This window comes from Chelonia mydas, chromosome 3, assembly GCF_015237465.2.
Source record: "Chelonia mydas isolate rCheMyd1 chromosome 3, rCheMyd1.pri.v2, whole genome shotgun sequence".
NCBI lineage: Eukaryota > Metazoa > Chordata > Testudines > Cheloniidae > Chelonia > Chelonia mydas.
Window position 1 is genome coordinate 161,934,844 of NC_057851.1, and position 27,045 is coordinate 161,961,888.

The following is a 27,045-nucleotide window of genomic DNA, read 5'->3' on the forward strand; positions in this document are numbered from 1 at the left end:
GAAAAGATGGGAGAGGGATTTGGACAAAGAAATTGATCTAGATCGAGTGGGTCTCTGCATGGGAAAGGGGATATACATCTTCAATTTGTGTAGCTCACCAAGAAAATGTTTATAAATTATTGTATAGATGGCATTGACTCCAGACTCCCATCATATTTTTGCTACTCGGGACATACTCTGTTGGAGGGGATGCACAGAAAAGGGAGCATACTTGCACATGTGGTAGTTGTATTGAGGTATAAGACGGTTTTGGGAGGAAATTATTAGAGATTCATTTTATAAGAAAATGCCAGCTTCCTAGAGATCCCCTGAACTGCTTACAAAATGGTCCAGTAAAGGATCTTCACTTTAAACAAATTGACAAATTAATTTTTTTTATTGTTAGCAGCAAGATTTTGTATTGCATAATACTGGAAAAATGTGACTTCACCTATGGATTTGTGGTACAGTAAAATATAGACTGTCTTTGTAATGGAAAAGCTTTCACACCAAGTACGTACACGTGAGAAGCACCAAACAGAGGATAGGTATTTAGAAATTTAGTCACCTTTTTAGTGTACTCAGGAGAGGAAGGGTCCCCAGCCAGCAAGCCAGAATCTTCTGCTAGGTGCTTTGAATATTAACCTGATCCTAAGTAATAACTAATGTATGATGTAGTATGTTAATGTTTTATTATAACTTTGCCGTAACAATTAAAAAAAAAGAAAAAAGAAAATGACAGTACTTTGTTTAGGAAAGTGGATCACTGCATATGCACAATTTTCAGTTTAAAATACAGTTTTATGCAAAAATAGGGTCTTCTCACTTAATGTATCTGTTCCACATGTTCAGTCAAAATCATATTTGCTTATTTAAAGCAGTAAGAGTAAGTTTTTAACTATGTTTTATTCTTGCTAGCAGACTGAGCTGGATTCTGTTCAGACTCATGCATCTTTAAAATCTAGTTAAAATTCTTTTGATCACTGGGCTAAATTCTGCCCTGTGTTACACGTGTGCACATTCTTTGACAGTGGCAGGACATGAATTGAAAGCAACAGTATAACATGATGGAAGTTACTGGGTTGTTGTGCTGCTTCATCTACTGTGGAGATCTGTAACCTTTCAAAGTTGCTTTATATTTCTGATCTCTTTCTCCTTTAAGCTGTTGCACAATTCTGTCATCTAGATCCAGGACCTTGTGATCCCACTTCTGAAAAATTGTACTCCAGAATCTTAGCTTTTTAAGGTATTTCTAGCCCTCATGGCTGCAAAAGTGTAAGCCAATGTTGTCTTGCTGAATATACAAAGAACCTGAAATAAATCTTCAAAAGGAATAAACTGCTCCATTCAGCTCAGGGTACACCTACACTGAAATTCAACACTTGCAGCTGGCCTGTGTTAGCCGACGCAGGTTCACGGGGCTGTTTGATTGTGGAGCAGACGTTCAGGCCTGGGATGCTCCAAGCCCAAACGTCACCAGGTGTTGAATTCCAGTGTAGACACACACAGAGTCCTGTGGATTGTCTGGCCATGGAATTGAACATTTTTGCCACCGAAATCTGACATTATGTTGAAGCCAGGTGCCTGATACTTTGTTTTCAATCTCTTTGCCTTGCTGGGACCTGCCTGCAGCTGCTTCTTGCTTTAAAACTTTTCCCACAATGAGGAGTTAATTGGATTGTAGTGCATGCTCTCTGCACTGTTCTGTGGAAACAGACAGCAGGGAGTTGGGGAACCAGAACTGGAATGTGGCTTGCACCTGTGGAGCAAAGAGAATGACAGTGTAGTCTGGCTAGCAGGGCTACCTGGAGCCTAGGGCTGCAGTCAGGGCCTGCTGCAAGCCCTCTCTTCCGTGACATATAGAATCATACAATATGATGGTTGGAAGGGACCTCAGGAGATCATCTAATCCAACCCACTGCTTAAAGCAGGACCAATTAAATCATCCAACAGATTTTTGCCCCATATTCCTAAATGGCTCCCTCAAGGATTGAACTCACATCCCAGGGTTTAGCAGGCCAATGCCCAAACCACTGAGCTATCCCCCCAAAACAGACATCATCCATTGATCTGAATAAGGCAGTTCACACCTCTTCTTGAGTTATTGTTTCAGTCTGACTGTAGACCCAGGAAGACAACACTGCATTGATTTGCAATCTGTTTTGCATGTTTTCAAGGTTTTCTTCAATCATAAGGCCAGAGACAACTTTTTTTTTCAAGTTTGGATTCTGGATTACAGTTTGTATCCATAGATTCTTATATGCCAAGAAGCTCTAACTTTTGTCATTTGCTCCAACTTTTTGGGCACCTACACAACCATATCTAAAGAATATTTGCTGTGTACATGTCAATATTATTGTCTAAACACGATTCATTTTTCTTTTACTGAGAAAAACCAAGCCTAACTGACCAAGTAAACAACAATCCTGCACTGGTCAGTAGATAGAGCTGGTCAGTAATTTTCTGTTTAAAAAAAAAAAAAAAAAAAAAAGCGGTTTCAACAACATTGAATTTTTTTGGTGGGAAAATTTCAGTTTTATACAAAAAATCAATTTTCCACTGGGGAAAAACAAGAAAATTTTGTTTTGGATCAGATCATCCCAAATCAAAACATTTCAGTTTGTTGGCTGACCTGCTGCTGCGTCTCATGGGAGAGGGAGTCTGGCCAGGCCCATAGAGGAGAATGGGGGAGAAAGGCACCTGAACTGCAACTCCCAGGAGGCACTCTGGCTGCTCAGACAGTTAAGCGTTGCACTGACCTCAAACAAAACATTTTGATTTTGGAATCAGAGCGGGTACTAGGCTCTTGGGGACTGATCTTAAGATGGAATATTTTTGTGGGGGCCCCCACACAGTACTAAACAGGCAAGTTCTTATAATAAAGAGTGAATAGGGGACCCTCTTGAGCTGCTCGAGGCCATACGCAATTTCTTAGCCTGTTTATGCCTGCTCTATTTAGAATGTCACCAGATATGGTTGCCAACTTTCTACTCGCACAAAACTGAGCACCCTTGTCCCGCCCCCTGCCCCGCCCCTCCTCCTAACATGTCCCCCTCCCTCTGTCACTCACTCTCCCCGCCCTCCCTCACTCGCTCATTTTCACCAGGCTGGCTCAGGGGTCTGTGATGGGGGAGGGCTGCAGCTGGGAGTGTGGGTTCCGGGGTGGAGCCAGAAATGAGGGGTTCAGGGTGTGGGAGGGGGCTCTGGGCTGGGGTGTAAGGGCTCCAGCTCGGGGTGCAGACTCTGGGGTGGGGCTTGGGGTATAGGAGGGTACTCCAGGCGGAGACTGAGGGGTTCAGAGGGCAGGAAGGGGATCAGGGCTGGGCCAGGGGGTTGGGGCGGGGGGGGAAAGGGGGGTGGAGAGGAGTGAGGGCTCCGGGCAGTGCTTACCTCAAGCAGCTCCCGGAAGCGATTCCTGGCCAATGGGACCTGCGGGGGCAGCACTTGGGGCAGGGGCCTCGTGCAGAGCCCCTTGGCTGCCCCGACGCATAGGAGCTGGAGTGGGGGACATGCCAGATGCTTCCTGGGAGCCGCATGGTGCAGAGGCTAGCAGGGAGCCTGTGCGGCACTGCCAAGTGGACTCAGGCAGCGGTGCTGACTGGAGCCACCAGAATCCCTTTACAACCGGGTGTTCCGGTCGAAAACTGGACACCTGGTAACCAGATTTCATTTTCTTGAAATAAAGATTGCAACATTTTGTGTTTCAAAGTTTTTCAGGATCTTTCATTCCATGAAACATTTCAATATTTTTACTTTTTGTCCCAGTTAGGGATGAAAACAAATGTTAAAATATCAGAATTTCCAATTGGACAGAAAAATCTAATTTCTGATCAATTAACTGGGAAGGCATGGCCAAGAACACTGAGGATCCTTTCCCTATACTGAGGTCAGTCACATGATCTCAGCAATTTAACTATTTTCTAGTCTATATTCCCATTTTTGTCAAAAGTTATTACCAATAGATATAGCTGTGCTTTCAAAATCAAAAATTATTTCTCTTTTTTGGCAAGTTTCCTGGATATACAAACCCTAATTTTTCCTGAAGTATCTACAGTTAATTACTTAAAATTAGCTTTGGCAAATAATGCTATCACTGATGTGACAGTTGCAATGACACATTTTAGTTCAGACGGGAAATACAAAAACAAAATACTCAGTTGAAAAATACTTACTGGTTCTGTTAATGTCGTATCTTTTTCCAGGAACTGTACAACACAATAGGCCAGCTAAGATGTAAGTAATACAGTTATTTAACTATTTTTAATTGACACTATTAAGACAACATAACATAACTAAATATCACAAATGATAATGGAAGCACTTTAATCAGCAAAATAGCTTAGCCTTATCAGATGTAGGCCTTTTAAATTTTTCTTCCTAAGTGAAGGATATAGCTAAATTTAACTAAAAAAGCTAAATATATTTCAAACTATTGTATCTTTTAAAAGCCTTCAGTATGTCTGAAGGCTTAGTTTCTTATCCTAGAAAAGGCTTCATTTTTTATTAACCAGGAGATTCGATTGCTGTAATGCAGATTCAGCATTTAGACAAACAAACAGTCTTTTCTTGACTTCAGCTCCTCAATTACCGATAAGCTGTGTTTCAACGTCATGCACATTCAAAACTGTTGCTAACCCAAAAGTTAGGTTAACGCTGAGTTAAGGTTGAGAATACAGATCACCAATTTAATGGTAAAATCTAGGAAACTGGAAATCTAGGAAATGAGGTGGGTAGAGGTAATATCTTTTAATGGACAAACTTCTGTTGAAAGAAGAAAAGGAGTACTTGTGGCACCTTAGAGACTAACCAATTTATTTGAGCATAAGCTTTCGTGAGCTACAGCTCACTTCATCGGATGCATCACGAAAGCTTATGCTCAAATAAATTGGTTAGTCTCTAAGGTGCCACAAGTACTCCTTTTCTTTTTGTGAATACAGACTAACACGGCTGTTACTCTGAAACTTCTGTTGGTGAGAGAAACAAGCTTTCGAGCTTAATACACAGAGCTCTTCTTCAGTTCTGGGAAGAGAACTCAATGTCACAGTTAAATACAAGGTGGAAAAGATTATTTAGCATAAGTAATTAACACATATTTCAAGGGACCATTCAAGGTGAAGTGGCCCGTTAACACCAGTTGGAAGCTGGGGTGGGGAGGCGGAGGTTGTTAGTTATAGATTGTTGTAATAAACCCTCAAAATCCAGTGTCTCTATTCAGTCCATAATTTTTAGTGTTTAGTAAAGTTATGAGTTTAAGCTCCCAGGCTCATTTTTTGAAAGTGTCATGCAAGTTTCCTTTGAGGATGAGGACTGACAGGTCAGATACAGCGTGATCGCTTTGTGAAGAGCGGTCGCCCACAGGAGATACAGCGTTTCTGTCTTTTATTTTTTGTGGAGTGTCCTTTTTCTGGTCCTCTGGACAGACAACTTAAACTGCCTCACAGATATCCACCGTAATTTCAACAACCAGAACCCATCCAATAAACTCTCTCTGGAACACACCCACACTAGCATCAACTTCCTTGACAACACAATCAGAGTCAACAATGGAACCCTACAGACAACTACATACAAGAAACCAAAGGATCATTCCACACCTACCTTCATAGATCCAGTGCCCACCCCAAACACACCAAGAAATCTGTTATCTACAGTCAAGAACTCAGATACTCATAGGAACATATTCTGCGGAAGGTCCAGGATATACATCTTAGCACACTCAAAACTGCCTTCAACGACAAACCTCCTCTGACCACACACCCCTAGTTGTCACCTACAGCCACCCAACACTGGAATCAATATGGGGTATAAGAACAAAAGAACAGCCATAGTGGGTCAGACCAAAGATCCATGTAGCCCAGTATCCTGTCTTCCAGCAGTGGCCAATGCCAGGTGCCCCAGAGGGAATGAACAGAACAGGTAGTCATCAAGTGATCCATCCCGTTGCCCATTCCCAGCTTCTGGAAAACAGAGATTAAGGGACACCATCCCTACCCATCTTGGCTAATAGCCATTCATGGACCTATCCTCCATGAATTTATCTAGTTCTTTTTTGAAGAACGATCTTGGCCTTCACAACATCCTCTGGCAAGGAGTTCCACAGGTTGACTGTGCGTTGTGTGAAAAAATGCTTCCTTTTGTTTGTTTTAAACCTGATGCCTATTCATTTCATTTGGTGTCTCCTAGTTCTTGTGTTATGAGAAGTAAACACTTATTTACTTTCTCCACACCAGTCATGATTTTATAGACCTCTGTCATATTCCCCTTAGTCATCTCTTTTCCAAACTGAAAAGTCCCAGTCTAATTAAGCTCTCCTCATATGGAAGCCATTCCATACCCCAATCATTTTTGTTGTCCTTTTTTGAACGTTTACCAATTCCAATATATCTTTTTTGAGATGGGACAATCACATTTACAAGCAGTACTCAAGAGGTGGGTGTACCATGGATTTATACAGAAGCAATAAGATATTTTCTGTCTTATTATCGATCCCTTTCTTAATTATTCCTTACATTCTGTTTGCTTTTTTGACTGCCGATGCACACTGAGTGGATGTTTTCAGAGAACTATCCACAACGACTCCAAGATCTCTTTCTTGAGTGGTAACAGCTAATTTAGACCCCATCATCTTAGATGTAGAGTTGGGATTATGTTTTCCAGTGTACATTACTTTGCATTTATCAACACTGAATTTCATCTGCCATTTTGATGCCCAGTCACCCAGTTTGGTGAGATCCTTTTGTAGCTCTTCACAGTCTGCTTGGGACTTAACTATCTTGAGTAGATTTGTATTATCTGCAAATTTTGCCACCTGTTTACCCCTTTTTCCAGATCATTTATGAATATGTTGAATAGGACTGGCCCCAGTACAGACCCGTGGGGGACACCACTATTTACCTCTCTCCATTCTGAATACTGACCATTTATTCTTACCCTTTGTTTCTTATCTTTTAACCAGTTACCAATCCATCAGAGGACCTTCCCTTTTATTCCATGACAGCTTACTTTGCTTAAGAGCTTTGGTGAGGGACCTTGTCAAAGTCTTTCTGAAAATCTAAGTACACTGTATCCACTGGATCCCCCTTGTCACATGCTTGTTGACCCCCTCAAAGAATTATAATACACTGGTGAGGCATGATTTCCCTTTACAAAAACCATGTTGACTCTTCCCCAACAAATTATGTTCATCTATGTGTCTGACAATTTTGTTCTTTACTATAGTTTCAACCACTTTGCCCAGTAATGAAGTCAGGCTTTCTGGCCTGTAATCGCTGGGATTACCTCTGGATCCCTTTTTAAAAATTGGCATCACATTAGCTATCCTCCAGTCATTTGGTACAGAAGCTGATTTAAATGATAGGTTACAAACTACAGTTAGTAGTCCTGCAATTTCACATTTGAGTTCCTTCAGAACTTTTGGGTGAATACCATCTGGTCCTGGTGACTTATTACTGTTTAGTTTATCAATTTGTTCCAAAACCTCCTCTAATGACACCTCAATCTGGGACAGTTCCTCAGATTTGTCACCTAAAAAGAAAGGGAATCCCAAACCTGAGCCAATCACATCCTCAGCTGTGAAGACCAATGCAAAGAATTCATTTAGTTTCTCCGCAATGGCCTTATCGTCCTTGAGTGCTCTTTTCACATCTGCATCTTTCAGTGGCCCCAGTGGTTGTTTAGCAGGCTTCCTGCTTCTGATGCACTTAAAAAAAAAAAGTATCAAATAACTACAACCCATACTCGATAGAGACCCCATCCTGAAAGCAATCTTACCTGAACCCTCTTTTCTGGCCTTCAAACAACCCCCCCAACCTCTCCAAGCTCATCATCAGAAGCAAGCTCCCCACAGACCAGGACACAACAACTCAAAGCAACACCAGACCCTGCCAGAACAGATGCAAAATCTGAAGACATATCTCCACTGCTGCAATGATCAAACCCTCCACAACACACCTTTCAAGATTCATGGGAACTACACATGTCTATCATAATGTGGTGTACCTCATCCAGTGCACTAAATTCCACAATAACGACTACGTGGGTGAAACCAGACAATCACTATGCACTTGAATGAACTCACACAAGAAAATGACAAAAGACAGACAAAAACACCACATCACCTGTGGGTGAACACTTTTCACAAAGCGAACACGCTATATCTGACCTATCAGTCTCATCAGGAAACCTGTACAATACTTTCAAAAGACAAGCCTGGGAACTTAACTTCATAACTTTGCTAGAAACTAAAAAATCACGGACTGAATAAAGAGACTGGATTTTTGCCTTATTACAACAATCTGTAACCCTCCAACTCCCTCCCAACCCAGCTACCTTCTCCTCCTCCCCACCTTTCCTTCACCCCAGCCTGTGACTGGAGAGGTGTCAACAGACCACTCCAGCTTAACACATATTTCAAGGTACTGTTCAACTACTTATGCTAAACAATCTGTTCCACCTTGTATTTAGCTGTGACACTGAGTACATTTCCCAGACCTGGAGAAGAGCTCTGTGTAAACTTGAAAGCTCACCCACCTTTTCTCTCTGCAACACTGATTTCAAGGTATAGAAGCGTCCAGTTAATGCATTCAAACAACTAATTCGGTTATGTATTGATACCATGCAATAACCACATAACTATGATAAAGGCATTTTAGTGTTTGAAATTCCAGATTTGATTAAAACGATTAGACACAGTTCCTTCTGAGTATCTTAACTGTGCATTTCCATAGTTAATATGTTTGGATTTCTTTTAAGTGTAACCTTAATTCTGAATTTCCTGGGTTTGTAATGCTCGATTTTGGGATAATTACGACATCTCTAATGTTGTTTTTTACCCTTAAATTGTTGATACATACTCTCAACATTACCTCCATTTTAACATAGTTTTTGGCTGGAAATTTCTTTAGTTTTTTTTAATTAAATGTCATATATGAACACTAAACAAGAAGCCCAATTAGAATATTGCCATGTGAGATTTCCAATTATTTGAAGAAACACAGCTTCAACCTTAAACTATGTTTTTAAATTTTAACTTGTAAGGGCATATTCACCAGTGCAACGTAAGTAGGGCCCTACCAAATTCACAGTCCATTTTGGTCAATTTAATGGTCATAGAATTTTAAAAATCTTAAATTTCATGATTTCAGCTATTTAAATCTGAAATTTCACAGTGTTGTATTGTAGAGGTCCTAACCCAAAAAGGAGTTGTGGGGGGGGGGGGTCGCAAGGTTATTGTGGGGGGGGGTTGCGGTACGGCTATCCTTACTTCTGTGCTGCTACTGGCACTGCCTTCGGAGCTGGGTAGCTGGAGAGCGGCGGCTGCTGGTTGGGAGCACAGCTCTTAAGGCAGAGCTGCCACCAGCAGCAGCACAGAAGTAAGGATGGCCTGGCATGGTATTGCCACCCTTATCTCTGCACTGCTGCCTGCAGAGCTGGGCCCTCAGTCAGTAGCTGCCACTCTCTGGCCACCCAGCTCTGAAGGCAGCGCAGAAGCAAGGGTGGCAATACCACGAAGCCCCTAAAATAACCTTGTGACGACTCCTCCCACAACTCCGTTTTGGGTAGGACCCCCACTTCGAGAAACGCCGGTCTCCCCCGTGAAATCCGTATAGTACAGGGATTGGCAACTGGCGGCACGCGTGCCAAAGGCAGCACGCGAACTGATTTTTTCTGGCATGCTGCTGCCAGCCGGGGTCCCAGCTGCCGGCCCAACTCAGCCCGCTGCCTGTCTGGGTGAACGGAACCCCACACCGGCAGCGGGCTGAGCGGGGCCGGGACCCCAGCTGGCAGGAGCCTGCAGACGGAATCCTAGACTGGCAGCAGGCTGAGCCGCTCAGCCCGCTGCCGGTCTGAGGTTCCGTCCGCCAGCACCGCTCAGCCCCTCATGGTCTGGAGTTCTGGTCGCCAGCCCCTTGCCAGCCGGGGTCTCGGCTGCAGGCCTGAGTGAACGGAACCCCAGGCTGGAAGCGGACTGAGCGGGGCCAGCGGCCGGGACCCCGGCTGGCAGGAGCCGGCGGAACCCCAGACTGGCAGCGGGTGAACCGCCGCCAGTCTGGGGTTCTGTCCACCACCCCGCTCAGCCCGCTGACAGACTGGGGTTCCGGCCACCGGCCCCTTGCCAGCCGGGGTCCCGGCCATCGGCCCCGCTCAGCCTGCCACCGGCCCGGGATACCAGCCGCCGGCCCCGCTCACCTCGCTGCTGGTCTGGGGTTCCAGCTGCCCGGCCCCCTGCCAGCTGGGGTCCTGGTCGCTGGCCCCACTCAGCCCGCTGCCAGTCTGGGGTTCTGTCGGGGGATGTAAATGTGAAACCTTAAATTAATGAAGACTCGGCATGCCACTTCTCAAAGGTTGCCGACCCCGGTATAGTATAAGGTAAAAGCACACAAAAGACCAGATTTCATAGTCTGTGATGCGTTTTTCATGTCTGTGAATTTGGTAGGCCCCTAAACATAAGGCAGTCAGAGTGCACTAGGTAGCTAACCCAGATTTACAGCTACTTTGCCAGAACAGTACAAAGCAGCCAAAGTGTACTGGTGAATCTATCCCTTAATTTGCAAGTGACTTATTGCTTTAGAGGGCTATATTACAAAGACTGGCACTACTTGAAAGGATGGGCAGGAGAGCCCAGTCTGAGTGTCCCAATGTCCCTGTACTTGTAAAAGCTTTGCCTATGCTCCTGCCTCACTTCCCCGGCAGTGCTACTTCAGTGTGCATCACAGCTGGGGCACTAGTACCACAGAGTGTCTTTCAAGCACTGATGTCAAAATAGCTGGCAGTCATGGAACCTTTAAAAAGTAGGGACATTTTGGCACAGTAGTCTACTAACTTGACATGTCCAGTCCCCCTGCTTACAACCAACGGAACTGTTGCATGCCAATCAGCTATTGAGGAATGGTGATTGGTTAAATTACCTCTGATGCCACAATGACCCAATTAAAGAGTTACCTCAGCTGTTGAGCTGACCCTACCTGTAGCCTGTATAAACAATTTGATTCAAATTGTAAACAAATTGTTAACAATTTAGCTTAATTACAACCTAAGGTCTTCAGATATAGTCTAAGCCCAAGATTTCAGGAAATTAAATACACAGGAAATTTGAAGTTCCTATTATGTTCATATCATTCAGGACAAAGGAAAGACTAACAGATACTAGCTTAAAGGAGCCAGTTTTTAAATAGCCATAAAACTAAATTATCAGATTTATCTGTAAATTCACAAAGTTTGGGGAAGATACGCTGTATTTTTCAAAATATAAGAAAGAGGTTGAATCCCTGCAAAAACAGAACTCAACCTTAACTATGGAATTGAAACTGGCACTCCTTAATTAACATAAGAGCTACTTAATTTGTAACAGATCCAAAAAGCTATTATATATCACTGCTTTAATATAATTTTTTAAATGTACAATATTTATTAGGCAGAGTAGAGCAGCTTTATCTGAACTGCTTAAGCCCATACAAAAAATGGTTACTCACCTTCTTGTAATTGTTGTTCTTCGAGATGTATTGTCCATGTCCATTCCAAACAAGTGTGTGCACACGCATGTGCACAGTAGCCGGAAGATTATTCCCCAGCAGCATCTGTGGGGTTGGTCTGGGAGCCCCCTGGAGTCACGCCTTCACGGCGCCCAATAAAGGGCCCTACAGACCCCGCCACCCCCTCAGTTCCTTCTTGACGGCTACTACAACAGAGGGGTAGGAGGGTGGGTATTGGAATGGACATGAACACCACATCTCAAAGAACAACAGTTACAAGAAGGTGAGTAACCGTTTTTTCCTTTTCGCGTGCTTGTTCACATCAATTCCAATCAGGTGACTCATAAGCCCAAGTTCAGGAGGTGGGGTTGGAATTGTCCACTGACTGGAGCACTGCTCGTCCAAAGGCCGCATCGTCTCTGGCCTGCTGCGTAATCGCATAGTGCATGGTGAAATTATGAACAGAGGACCACGTTGTCACTCTGCAGATTTCCTTAGTGGGAACCTGGGCCAGGAACACTGTTGATGAAGCCTGCGCCCTGGTGGAGTGAGCAGTGATTGGAGGTGCAGGAACCCCCGCCACGATGTAGCACTCACGAATGCAGGACGTGATCCATGACGAAATGCATTGCGACGACACAGGCAGACCTTTCATTTTGTCCGTCACGGCCACGAATAACTGGACCAATTTTCTGAATGGCTTTGTTCTCTCAGTATAAAAGGCTAGCACCCTGAGGACATCCAGGGAGTGAAGTCTTTGCTCCCTGCTGCTGGAATGCGGCTTAGGGTAGAATACCGGGAGAAAGATGTCCTGGTTAATGTGAAACTGTGATACAACCTTCAGTAAGAAAGCAGGATGAGGTCTGAGCTGAACCGTTTGGGGCTCAGACTACGGTGTAAGGGGGCTCTGATGTTAGGGCCTTAAGTTCAGACACCCTCCTGGCCGAGGTTATCGCTACCAGGAACGCAACCTTGTAAGAGAGGTAGAGCAGGAAGCACAACACCAAGGGTTCAAAGGGCGGTCCTATGAGTCTAGAAAGGACCAAATTGAGGTCCTAAACCAAGACAGGCTTCCGGGCTTGAGGGTATAACCTGTTGAGACCTTTTAGAAATCGGCTGACCATTAGGTTAGCAAAGACAGAGTGGCCCTCCGTGTCTGAGTGGAAGGCCAAGATAGCAACCAAGTGAACCCTTATTGACAACATTGAGAGCCCTTGCTGCTTCAGATGGAGGAGGTAGTCCAGAATAAGTGGCACTGAGGCGAGCATGGGGAATGAATGGTGCTGTGCCGACCAGACTGAAAATCTCTTCCACTTGGCAAGGTAGGTAGCTCTTGTAGAGGGTTTCCTGCTGCCCAGGAGGACTTGTCTAACCTGGTCTGAACAGGAAACCTCCACCAGGTTCAACCATGGAGCTTCCGCGCCGTGAGGTGCAGCGACCCGAGGTTTGTATGTTGGAGACGACTGTGATCTTCTGTCAGAAGGTTCAGGAAGAGCGGCAGGGTCACTGGAGCTTCCACGGACACATCTAGGAGAGATGTATACCAGTGCTAGCGGGCCAGGTTGGAGCTATCAATATGACCTGAGCTCATTCCCTCCGGATCTTGAGGAGTACCTTGTGAACGAGCAGTATGGGTGGAAAAGCACATATGAGACAACCTCCCTATGGGAGGAGGAACGCATCCGTGTTTGATCCCGGGCTGTGATTTTGGAAGGAGCAGAACTGCTGGCACTTCCTGTTGTGTCGCATGGCGAATAGGTCTATCTGGAGAAATCCCCACCTCTGGAAGATTGAATTTGCAACATCTGGGCGAAGGGACCACTTGTGGCCGTGAAAGGACCTTCTGAGGTGGTCTGCCAGCTCATTCTGTACCCCTGTAGAACATGGCATCTAATGACCCTTCTTAGAGTCTCACCGTGCCCATCTGGAAACAGCTGGCCCGAACCTGTATTGTTTGCACACCCATTGAAATCACCTGACCTTTGGGGGGCACGAGCAATGCAAAAACCCGCCCTCCGCCAGCACTGGTGAAAGGAGCCCGTGTTCCAGCCTATGCAGGACTGTCACCTTGGCTGCTTTTTAGCCAGCTGAGATACTAGGAACCAGACCCTCAACTTGTGTAAAACGGCACAGATCCATTGGAGCTGAGGGGCCAGATCCCCTGCTGGTCTGAGTCAGCATCATTTCATTGAAATCAAAGGCACGAGGTGGCTAGGGACCCAGCCTTGCGTTTGCCAAGCACTCACTCGGAATGCAGCTGAGCTGCGGCCACTCCCACCGGCCGTCCTCCTGGCACCGAACCACGGGTGAGTGGCGCTGGGTGAAGCCGTCCAGGCATTGGTACAGTACAATGGAGTTGATCTCATAGAGCTGTAGGTATATTGAATGTTCTACACAAGTTCTACAGCATGAGGGCTTGCTGGCACAGGGGAGAAGAAGAGCATGAACCCCCTTTGTTGATATAGAACATTGCCATGGTGTTGTCCATCATAACTGATACATATTGTCCTGTTAAGTATGCCCGGAAGATCTGGCATGCCAGGCGCACCGCTCTCAATTCTCTGACGTTGATGCGGAGAGCCAGATCTGCCTGAGACCTTGAGCCCCGCAGTCTCCTTGATGTGCTCCCCAGCCCAAGTTTGATGCATCCCTCACGAGCAAAAGAGATGGCTGTGGACTGGTGAAGGGGACCCCTGAGCACACCTCCTGAGGGTCGAGCCACCACAGAAGGGAATCGAGGACTGGGCGAGGCAGGGTCACATTGATACTAACCGCTGAGGAGGCTGCGAATGGAAGTGTCTCCACTGAGTTGATGGCATATAGAGGCCCAGGGACCTGAGGGTGGCTCTGGAGTCCTTCAGGCTGGTTAGCCTCTTGTCCATTTTCTCTGAAAAAAGTCTCACCCTCAGAAGGCAGGTCTTGTATGGTCTGCTGGACCTCATAGGGGAGACCAGAAACCTGGAGCCATGAGCCCCTTCTCATGGCTACTCCTGTGGCCATAATCCTAGTGGCAGCATCTGCCCCGTCAAGTGCGGCCTGCAGGGACGCCCTGGAGATCAGTCTCCTCTCCTCGACCAAAGCCGAAAATTCGGCACAGGAGTCAGAAGGGGGCAACTCCGTGAATTTAGCCATCACCGAGCAGATATTGTAGGAGTACCTGCTGCCAATGGCCTGCTGGTTAGATAGTCGGAGTTGTAGTCCCCCCGTTGAGTACACCTTTCTCCCGAATAGGTTTAGTTTTTTTAGAGTCCCTATTCTTAGGGGAAGGGCCCTGAAAGCCTTGCCTCTACCACTGGTTAGCAGCGTCCACCACCAGAGAGTCAGGCTGGGGGTAGGAATATAAGTGTTAATAACCCTTGGAGGGCACAAAATACCAGCGTTCGTTATGCTTTTGCGGTGGGTTGCAGCGAGGCTGGGGTCTGCCACAGGGTATTAGTCATGTCCATAATTGTCTTTCTAAATGGTAAGGCGATACGGGAAGGGCCAGAGGGCGCCAGAGGGTCTACATCATCTACCATAGGGTCTGCATCATCTACCACTTCCTCCACCTTAATGGCCAGATCCTGGGTGACCCGACGCAGCAACTCCTGCAACACCCTGGAGTCGTCCAGAGCTGGGGCTATGTAAGTGCCCGCCAGTGCCTCATCTGGTGAAGACGAGGAGGCCGCCATCAGAGGAGGTGGTTGCTCTCTTCCATTCCTACCCGAGGGATCTTGTGACCCTGGGGGGACTGTGGTTGGTGGGCACGGGTATTGGTGCCGACGTTGGGTCCTATGCCGGTACAGACGTCTGGTGTAGCGTCTGTGCCAGGGTCTTCATCAACGCTGTCACAGCCAGTGTTGATGTCTGTGCTGGTGCTGTCGTTGGTGCCGAAGGCACAGCCAGCACCGTAGCAGCAGTCTGAGGCGCTGATGCCTCTGGGGCCGACGTTGGTGACAGTGCCGCGGTCAACGGCATTGACACTGGAGGGAATGGCTCAGTTGCTGGTTGTGGCGGAACAAATGTTGCAGATGCCATTGATGCAGCTCCCAAGCAGGATCCTTGGCTCCGACCCTGGCCTTGATGGAAAGACCACGGAGTCCGAAAGGACCACTGAGCCGGCTTCTGCCATTGTGAGGGCCACTGCATCGGGTGAGACCCTCTATGGCGCCATGAGCAGGACCTTCTGCTCCTGCTATAGTCAGAGTGGTACGTGTCCGACACTGATGATTCAGAATAGGAGGACCAGGGTGGCGCTGCACCTCTCAACATAAAGCATCGGGAGCCTGGGGACCAACTGTGCTCCCTGGATGGAGGCACTGGCGTCGGGGGGTGCTGAGGTGACGGGGATCAGCGTGACATCATCACCAGCTTTCCCTTTGACTGAATGGGGTGCAGGGATGGAGCCTGCGGTGCCGGCGCACCCTCCTGCTTCGGGGGTGAGAACAGCGCCGTGAGTCTCAGGAGGTCCTGCGCTGCCGCAAAAGCATTTGGGGTGGACGGGAGCAGCAGGTGCTCTGAGTGGTTCAGTGAGCACGATGGGCCTGTACTCATCACATGGGCAGGAGTCAATGTAGCCCCACTCTGAGCCTCAGAGCCGTGGCCCAACTGAGGTGCCACTGATGGGTGGTCCCTGGATCTTGCCGAGGAGGATCGGCCTCTTTGTCGTCTTCTGCGCTGGCGATTGGGACTGGTGCCGAAGGCTGGAGTGCCCCGGGAGGCTCCATGATGGTGCCGAGCCTCCTTGGCAGGGTCTTTCTTAGATACTGGATCTCTCAAAGACAGCACTGGACTGCTCCACGCCAAAGACAACGTACTGGGAGCGGGATCCTTGGCACCTGGGTCTGACTGAGGTTAGAGATCTGCCTCCATGAGGAGGCTTTTAAGCCTCTGCTCCCTCTCTTTAATAGTTCTCAGTTGGAATTCACGACAGATCTTGCAGTAGTCTTTTTGGTGACCCTCGCCCAGACACTGTAAACAGGAGGTGTGGGGTCACTTTTAGGTATGTGTTTTGTGCAGTCTTGGCTAGTCTTGAAGCCCGGGGATCACGGCAGGCCCCGGTGCCAAATAAGGGGAGGAGAAAAAAGGGGGTGGGAACCCCCCATAACTGAAACTTGTAAGTGAACTAACTATGCTATACTAACCAACTAGAACTAACTATCTATAGCAAAAACTTAAAGTACTGCTCAACTGCTTGCCGAAGCAAGAGCAAGGGGAAGTTCCAGCTACTGTCACTGGCGGTAAGAAGGAGCTGGGGGGGGTGGGGGGGGGCGAAGAGATGGAGGGGGCGTATCGGCAGGGCCCTTTATTAGGCGCCATGAAGGCATGTCTCCAGGGGGAGCCCAGGCCGATGCCATGGATGCTGCTAGGGGAAAAAAATCTTCCAGCTACTGTGCACGTGCACGCACACACACCTGCTTGGAATTGACATGAACAAGCACTCGAAGAAGAAGAAAAAAGTATGCTTCTCAAAGAAAAACATTCAAGATTCCTCTATTCTTTTGTAAACAGTATTTGTTACATGAAGATGACAATACAAAAAGGTACCAAGCTTAAATAATGTCTGAGTTGTGATAAACCAGTAAAAACCAAAAAGTTTTCAAATGCAGGCTATGACTTCTCAATTTCTTTTCCCCAAGTATGGAAAACATTTTAAGGTTTATTTATACTTATATATTAATAAAATATATTCTGTTCCAATAATTTTTCAAAAAACCTACCTGTGCATGAAACAAAGCTAATCCCTTAGCAGTATGCATAGGAATCAACACCTTCATAAGAAACTGTTTGTGTTCTGCTTTCAATGGCAGTGCAAAACCATTAATAATGCTGAAAAACATGAATAAGCACAGTTATTTCATCTTAAAAAAATGGGGGAAACTGTCTCTTTTTCTTGGTAGACTGAGAACTACTGTACTCAAAGCTATTTTTTATATGTATTTTACAAAATGTGCCTATTACTTTAGGGACTGGGAAGTGGGCAGGAAGCCCATCCTCAGCTATTATCAATAGGTATAACGCCATACCTCAGTTATCAATGTCCGCAGTAGACAAGTTCAGTTCTTTTGTGACCTCTGGTGATAATCTAGACTCAAATTTCTAAGATTTTTCCATTTTTAAATCACTGTGGAGCTTAGCAAGGCACATTAACCATAGAGCTTAGTGAGGCTGACACACTGTCCACCCACAATAATTAAAAGGTGACCTTGAAAGAGAAGAGATAGACTTGTGTCCTATTTTACTACTTTGACACACAAATAAGACCTGAAAGTTTATTTGTTTGGGTGGCTTTTTTTAAAATGGGGGCTAGGGAGGAGGTAGTAGTTTGCTTTTTACCTTACAAATTCAGGTCCTGCTTCTTAAGGGTAGACACCATTGCCATGTGTACACCAGTGAAGTTTACCAAAAAATCCTCAATGACTCAGCTAATCCTGTATATGGGAGCCCTGCTGTAGACATGCTCTTGCAGGAAGAATCAGTGTTTTAGTTAAACCTGCTAAAAGGCAAGTCTAATTGAAGCAGTAATAAAAATGGTTCTGATCATTGAAGCTCTGTCTCCCTCCAGCTCTCATTAACTTTAACAAGTATTCAGCTGAACCAGTGGGAATTTTTTTGGTAAATTTCACCAATGCAGAATAGATCTATGTCAACTGTGGAGTACCATCACAAAAATCTCAGAGTGGGAAAGATAAGCAACTCTGAGGGGAAAGGATATTCAGTCAGACTATTTTAACACCTACAAAACTTTAATGACTAACATGGTAGAGAAGGAAAAACCTGTTAAAGATTTAATATCTTCAATTAGATGTAAGAGCTAACAATATTCTCCTCTGGAGATACACAATTAGTCTCTTGGCAAAGCCATGATTGAGAAATGTCAATATTTTTAAGATAAAGCAAGGGAAAACAAAGCCCTTTTTAAGGAAAAAGCTACCTTTCATGCTTTTCATGCATCATGCCAAAGCCAAAAAGAGAAGCCCAATTTAAAAACGAATGTTTTGCAGATCATCTCTAAGATTTACACAGAGAAAGTGCACTTTTCTAATTCTACATTTGCATAGCAACATGGAAATATAAAAATACCAATGACCTCTGTTCATCACTATAAGCATCAGAACAATTCTTTCACCCCACCCCCAAAATAATTGGATAGGAACACAAAAAATAATGTTCAACTGTTCATTTTATATTATCGAACCAAACTTACCTTCCCAATATCTCAAGTAGTTCAGCAACACCATTAAAGTGTTCTGTTTCATATATAAACCTGTTAAAAAATAAGATGTAATAGCAATAAATACATGAATAAAATGAAACTAAGAGGGGAAAAATAATTTCTAAACGTGAAACTCCTTCTCAAATGTATTTTATTTTATTTCTAACATTTGTTTTTCTTCAAAGTTAAAAGACAGTTGGCTCTTTTGGGGTTTATGGTACATCTTCACAGCAAAAGCCAGACTAGCCTACCCAAGCTAGCCTGAATCCAGCTAGTGTGGGTAACAATAGTAGCGAAGTCAGACTGAACCAGCGAGCCAAATACCTTCCCAGGGTCTGTGCCAGGCTTGTAATATCCACACTCAATCTCACAACAGCACTGATTTCACAGCTTTTGTTACCCGTGATAGCTGGATTCAAGCTAGCTCAGGTAGGCTAGCCAATGCATAGCTTTTGCTGTGCAGACATATGCTTAGAGTTCATTCTTCCTTCACATTAAGCTAAATCAGTTACAGTGATTTAAACTTGTTTAAGTAAGTATATTAGGGATTTGAACCAGTATAACAACATTAAGTTTTACATTTTACAACTAGTGAAAGTTTTCAAGCATAATCAAGTCCTAAAATAAAGACCTGATCCTGCAAGGTGCTGAGCTCTCTCAATTCTCATTCAGTCAACATCTTACAGACCAAGTCTATGTAAAGGACAACTATATGACTTCCCTGTTAGCTAGATAGCACCTGCTATGACAATTCTGCTGGCTCTTTCAGGTACAACCATTAAAAAGGAGAATCTTTGACTTAAAGGAAAATATTTATCATCTAGGCTATATAAAGAACTAAATCTATAATGCACCTGAGGAAAATGTTGTTGATTTGTTTTCTGATGAATGCCCTTAATCCAAGGAATTTTCCATAAATTCGATGAAGGACTGTCTTTAGGAAATCACGCTCTCGTGGGTCTTCACTATCAAAAAGCTCCAACAGCTTTAAAAAAAAATCTGAGATATTACTTTTTAAAAGGAATTAAACTGTCATTTTGTTAATTCTAATTCACAAATCATTTAAGTATTATTAGATGCAAACAACATTGTTACTTACAATTCTGTTCAAATATTCAATATTAAATAAATTAATATAACTTGTTAACTCAGATGCTTTATTTTTACTGTCCCATAGCATTTAATCTTCTAAAAATTACATCCAAACCCAAGAGGAAGCTTCTTATACAATGCCCTTAAGTTAAGTCATTTAAACTGGGATAAAATGTCCTTACATTAATCATTTTGATTATAGTTTTATCTAATAACTCAACATTTAGAAAGCGCTGCACTTTATAGCTTCAAAAATTTGTAAACAATTCTCACAAATGACAGTGAGGTATTTATTTAAGGCCCCTATCCTCAAAGACATACACATGCATAAATAGGCACAGGTAGCCTACTGATTTCAACAAAACTCATGTGTTTAAAGTTAAGCGCATATATAAGTCTTCGCAGGATCAGGGCCTACATTCTGTAAAATGAAAAGATAATAAGCATTATGTACATTTTCTCAGGAGAAAGGAAAGAGTGAGGTTCTGACAGATTTATGGTGCTTTTATAAAGAAAGCTGTAGAACAAAAAAAAAATCTCACAGCCATCACAACTATGAGTACTTTCTGTCTGAATCTGATATCAGTAGGTAACAGAAAATATATCTGCTCTAAATGACTTCTCATTTCAAAATAAATATGATGAATTACACATTTTATATACTTTTTTGCTTATACTAACTGGTTTCTAGTTCATAACTTGTCAAAATTCATAATCCCTGTGAGATGTAAGTACAGGTAATATTTAGAGAATAATTATTTATATCGAAAGTATGCTTTAGGGACTCAGAGTAAACATTAGTCACACGGGGATTACATATATCTCAGTAATGGCCCACTCAAGAAAGAGAGTTGTCACCCTGACTTGGTTAGCCAGTGATGGAATGAAAGGCTCAACTGTCTAGCCTTGCTCCATTCCAAGACTTTCAATGGAAAACCATCAGAGACAACTGCAAGTAATCGAAACCACTTGGAGGTAAAAAAGAAACATTACAGCAAACAGAGAATCACCCTGCCTATGAATAAAGACAAAAGACTGTTTCAGCATAACACAGTGAGGAAAAAAAAAAAAGGAGTACTTGTGGCACCTTAGAGACTAACAAATTTATTTGAGCATAAGCTTTCGTGAGCTACAGCTCACTTCATCGGATGCATGCAGTGGAAAATAGCACTGAGGATAGCAGTGAGGAAAGGCACTTTGGATTCTTTTATTGAGGAGACATCCTGAGGAGCAGGGGTGTTCTCATGAAAAACTGGATCCTAGTTCCTGTGAAGGTAGCCAGCTCTGCAACAGACTGAACTTTGGGAGGAAAACCTATTTTTAGATATGAAAGATAAATATGAAGTGTTGACCCAGGTTTGAGTTTTATTATTTTGTTATGTACTGTAACTATTTGTTTCCATCTCTGCTTCTTGTTTATAGCACAATCTCTCTCCTTTCTTAAATAAATCTTCTGTTTTATTACAAGTGCTGTGTGTTATACAGGAGCGGTGCTTTAAGGTAAAACTGGTAAACTTGGGGTACTTTTGAGGCAGAGGACCTAGGATTTCTGTGAATAACTGGTGTCAGGGGCTGGATATCACAACAGAATATTTCAAAAGGGACTTGGGGACTGGGATGCATCTATTGTTAATATGCAAGGCAAATACAAGGCTGGCAGAGCCCAGAAGAGAGTGCTTGAGTGGCTGAAAGGCTGGTAGCGTTAGGGAGTCAACAACCAGCTAGGCACAGGCAAGTCTCCCTCATGCTGGATGCTGGGGTAACAAGACGACTCACAGTCCTGGATGCCCTGAGAACCATCACAAAAATATTAGCTTATGTAGTGAGAGTCACAAAGCCATTACAATAGAACAGCACTGAGGATTATCTATTTCATGGGAAAACATTAAAATACAGTATAGATCACTAAGAAACTTGAATTTGTTCCACAAATTGAAACTACTGTATGTTAAGAAAAAATAATTGCAACAGAACTCAGTATTATCCCTATGTTTTATATGTTTCTGAATTCCCAGATTACATGTAGTCTATGTAGATGTTCCTCTGCTAATATAACAGTTGGCAAACAAAGGATTCTCATGTTACAATACAAAGAATTACATTTTAATAAAGCTGGTTATTTTATGACCTGCACAAGTAAAATTATGCTGTATTATTTAGATATTCAGCTGTGCAATACAAACCAACACCACAACATCCCTTTTAGTTAAGAGTTAATTGACTATTAAATATAAAAATGTTACACTCACCTGCTGTACAAATTTCTGATCAATGTATCGCTTTGCAATACTAGGCTGGAAATCTGGGCTCTCCAAAAATCTCAGGAAAAATTCATACACCAACTACAACAAACATTAAAATGAAAACTTTGAAGAAGTTACCACTACTCTTTACTAAACTAGTAAAAGGTTCAAAGTACCAAATATATTCTTATTTCTAGTTATTTTAAATGGCGAAATAGGATATTGAACATATTTTAGCATCAGAAGGGTACAATTAAAAACCTGTATAACTTACAGAGGCGAGGACTCAAATATGAATACAAACAGACCTGTGTGCATGATTAGAAATTCGCTTTAAAAAAAAATACATATTAAAGAAAGTTTGCTTCCCAGAGATAGATATAAACTATAATTTTTAAAAATTAATCTGTATTTTAAAAAACTGGACAAATGCACTAAAGTTTAATCTTTACTATAAATTAGGCTTCTGTATACTTGATACCCCAACCCAAACAGCAAAGTCTTGTTGCAGACTTTAGACCCAACATGATACAGCATATATAGAATTTTACCCCTTAATTGTTCAGAAGTGCTGGTCCCCATCCCATGGGCCTTGGCAGATCCACAGGAGGGAAGGGACTGAGGGGAGCAAAAAAGACTTGTAACAGATCAGAGAGGTATTGAGGGGCCAGAGTTCATGCCTCACCCTTGAGATCCTGAGAAGCTCAATACAGAAAACGGCATACTTCAAGTCATAGTAGAAGGGGAGCGAAATGCAGGGTGGCAACTACAATCTGACTCTCCTCTCTCAAACCACTAGATGTACAAGAGTGGGGCCTCTTTATGCAGTGAGACCTGGGGGTGGAAATGTGTTTCATAGACGTAAGGTATGGCACATAAATTTAGGCATACAGTGTCATTGGAGATATGAGGCCTTGGTTGTAACCAACTACCATTTTAGCGCTGCTGTGTGTATTAAAACCCTGTTGAAATGCTATTGTATGGCCACTATTGAGTGGGCCTTAGAAACCTATGAGGAGTAATACTTTTATTCACATTTTTAAACTACAGCCTTAAGAACATCTGGTGATACATGGATGGAATCCTACTGAAGGCTAGTCAAATCCTTTAAAGAACCAATACCTAAAAAATTGACTAAACTTCCTAAATAAAGAACAAATAAGGTAGTAGAAAAATGCCTGTGATGCACCATCATGAAATACATGATAAATGCATAAGTGCCTGTATCTGTGTTTGTGATTATCATAACAAATTATAAATTAAGGGGTTTTGAATCAGTGCACCTGATAGGCCCAAGAAAGGAAATTTCCAGTATTTCCCCCAATATTTCTCCTCTTTTTCCCCTCTGACAAATTCCTAGATTCTGACAGAAGGAATTTAGCAGTAGCCATTTAAGAGGGATTTGAAACTATACACATTACATAAAACAAAATTATATTGAGAGAGAAAACATTGCAAAGTCAAGCATACAGAAGTTAGGAAATGCCAGAATAAAGTTTGCCCATGCAATTCTAATTCTACTCCTCTGTGTATATGCATTTTAATTACATGGTCACATAATATTTTTGTGATGGAGGCACTAGAGCTTCTCAAAGAACCTTACAACAAATCTGTCAACATGGTTAGAAGAATATATTTTTCCTAACATTCTTGTAAACAGCTGAATAATTTTTGCTGAAATTCCCACCCACGCTTCACCTTGAAAAAAAAAAAAAAAAAAAAAAAAAGCTTCAGGCAGATACCTGGCATGAAAAATTCCAGCCAGAACCGTTCAAGTGTGAAAGTTATATGGTTTTGCAATGGGTAGAAGTAGGCAACCTGAACTATAGGTGTCATTACATGTGCTGCCTATAAAACAAGACTGATGCTAATGGAAGATGCATGGCACACCCGACTGCATGTCTGACTTCTACTAACTGCATCAATGACCATCTGGCTGCTTTATATATTTCCTCATATACTGCATGCAGTTCTGGAACCAAGGTTACTGCTATTGTTCTCAAGGAATGCACTTTTCAAAGTGGAAAAACTATTTCAGCATTCCAAAATCAGACTTCCGATATACACCAGAGGAGAATCCTGAACACTTGAAAAGAATTTAGGTAGCTCGGCTGGCTCTAAGCAATCTTCAGGTATCTAGGCAGTCTTACCATTTGCTGTTTCTAGGACACAAAGCTGAAACTTGGGCTTTCTAGAATGCTTTCTTTGGAAACCCTCAGAAGAGGATTATACTGCAGAAATTCTAGAGATCTATTGCTTTTGTGCCTTGATGTTTTTTCCTTGGAGACCACTAGTATATTGCAATTGGGCTTTGATGCGAATAACTCCACTGTCAGCAAGTTCCACAATTTCTTATGCTGAGAAATAGTTATTAGTGTCATCATCAACCTTCTTGATCTAGACCATAACAGTTCAACCAAACTATCTCAGAACTGCTTTTGACTTGTTGCCTATTTTTACAGCTATGCCACATCTGGGGCAATTGTGTCTTTAATACTGATTTTATTATTTAAAGATTACAGCCTTTTGGATTGTGTGCTAGCAGCCTGGTGGTATAAATTACTACACCATTACCTATCGCATTGCTCTGTGGATAACTGCAAACAGGCACAATAAAATGACAATTTGGGACAGGTTGCTGTGGCTCACACAGACGAATCTGTGAGGAGACGAGAAATTCAGGCTTCCTTTTCTTCTGCAGAGCCAAGCTATTTGAAAGGTCTGTGGTAGAGAAACTGCAACTGTGGGCTAGAACTCTGCTATATTGTTGAAGGAAGCCAGTCATGGGTGGGACAGGATGCACTGAGACACAAAGCACAAGAAACCAGATCCTCAGGCTATTCTAAAAGCACCAACAGGTTCCAGTTACTGAAAATCCAATTCATTTGATTCTCCCAGCAGTCAGAGCTTCTTCGACTTGAAAGCACTCAGTTTTAAAGAACAGCAATCCTAAAGCTGCGCTCTCGTTGACAGGCAGTTTAGGCTGGTGTTAGGGCTCAGTGCTGCTGCAGTCCAGCAGTGGACATCTGAACTTAGAAGAAGGGAAAGAAAAAGCCAAATTGCTTCCATTATGGTGGAATGAACAATTCTAACCAAACAGCAGCATCCAAATCTAATGAATGACCATGTACAGGAAAAATAATGAATCAATAATTAAGTTGCCTGGCCAAAACCTGTTCATCAGGATGAGTAACTCAGTATAAGGGTGAAGAGCGGACAACAATTTCAAATAGTATCTGTGGAATTCAGACTTCAACTGATTCCTCCTAGACAAATATACAGCACAGAAGAAGTTGTTACTCACCTAGTAACTTGAGATTTTTGAGATGTTTTGTCCCTGTGGGTGCATCACCATAGCATGTCTGTGCACTCTCGACTGGAGAATGCAAAGCAGTATTTGCAGGCCTATGCAGACCAGCACCTCATGCTTCCAACATAGGGAATATAAGCAGGCGTGGACCCAACTGTTCGACCACAGCCAAGCGCAAAGGAGGGTGGGAAGTGGAGCCCTCATAGAGACAAAGCATCTCAAAGAACTCAAGTAACCTCTCCATCTTTTTCGAGTACGTGTCCCTATGGATGCTACACTGTAGGAGACTCCCAAGCAGTAAACTCAGTGAGAAGGTGGGTGCTGAGAAGGAAAGTCCAAGATGGTTAGGAGGACTGTGTCACCAAAGGTAATATCTCTCGAAACAGGTAAGCTGGTGTAATGCTTGGCAAAAGTGCGACTGGAAGACCAAGTTGCACTCCTACAGATTTCTGCTACAGGAACATATTTCAGTAGAGCTACAGATGTAGACTGAGCCTTAGCTGAAGTGTGCTATCAACTCCGAGGGGGCTACATCCCAGCAGATTCACAACACGTTAAAATTAGGGCTGTCGATTAATCACGGTTAACTCAAAAAAATTAATCGCACTGTTAAATAGAATACCAATTGAAATTTATTAAATATTTTTGGATATTTTTCTACATTTTCAAATATATTGATTTCTATTACAACCGAATACAAAGTGTACAGCACTCACATGTTTTTTATTACAAATATTTGCACTGTAAAAATGATAAAAACAGTATTTTTTGTTCACCTCATACAAGTACTGTAATGCAAGCTCTTTATCGTGAAAGTGTAACTTACAAATGTAAGATTTTTTTTTTTACATAACTGCACTCAAAACCAAAACAACGTAAAACTTTAGAGCCTACAAGTCCATTCACTCGTACTTCTTGTTCAGCCAATTGCTAAGACAAACAAATTTGTTTACATTTACAGGAGATACTACTGCCTGCTTCTTATTTACGTCACCTGAAAGTGAGAACAGGCATTCGCATGGAACTTTTGTAGCAGGCACTGCAAGGTATTTACATGCCAGATATGCTAAACATTTGTATGCCCCTTCAGGCTTTGGCCACCATTCCAGAGAACATGCTTCCATGCTGATGACACTTATTAAAAAAAATAATGTGTTAATTAAATTTGTGACTGAACTCCTTGGGGGAGACTTGTCTGTCCCCTGTTCTGTTTTACCTGCATTCTGCCATATATTTCATGAGTCTTGGATGATGACCCAGCACATGCTATTCATTTTCAGAACACTTTCATTGACGATTTGACAAAACGTAAAGAAGGTACCAATGTGAGATTTCTAAAAATGGCTATAGCATTTGACCCAGGTTTAAGAATCTGAAGTGCCGTCCAAAATCTGAGAGGGACGAGGTGTGGAGCATGCTTTTAGAAGTCTTAAAAGAGCAACACTCAGATGCGAAAACTACAGAATCTGAACCACCAAAAAAGAAACAGACCTTCTGCTGGTGGCATCTGGTTCAGATGATGAAAATAAACACGCGTTAGTCCACTCTGCTTTGGATTGTTATCGAACAGAACCCATCATCAACATGGACGCATGTTCTCTGGAATGGTGGTTGAAATATGAAGGGAGATATGAATCTTCAGCAGATCTGGCACATAAATATCTTGCGACGCCGGATACAACAGTGCCATGCGAACTCCTGTTCTCACTTTCAGGTGACATTGTAAACAAGAAGCGGGCAGCATTATCTCCTGCA

General features: G+C 43.2%; 1 protein-coding gene across 1 annotated transcript in view; it reads right to left on the minus strand.

Moving 5' to 3' along the window:
• The window catches only part of PPP2R5A (protein phosphatase 2 regulatory subunit B'alpha), a 101,844-nt gene that overhangs the window by 10,880 nt on the left and 63,919 nt on the right, over positions 1-27,045 (minus strand). The window contains exons 4-8 of the mRNA XM_007058007.4: positions 21,987-22,079; positions 19,500-19,630; positions 18,637-18,696; positions 17,150-17,258; positions 4,152-4,205 (exon numbers count right to left, since the gene is read on the minus strand). Coding sequence (XP_007058069.1) covers positions 4,152-4,205; positions 17,150-17,258; positions 18,637-18,696; positions 19,500-19,630; positions 21,987-22,079 — 447 coding nt within the window. The remainder of the gene's footprint in view (positions 1-4,151; positions 4,206-17,149; positions 17,259-18,636; positions 18,697-19,499; positions 19,631-21,986; positions 22,080-27,045) is intronic.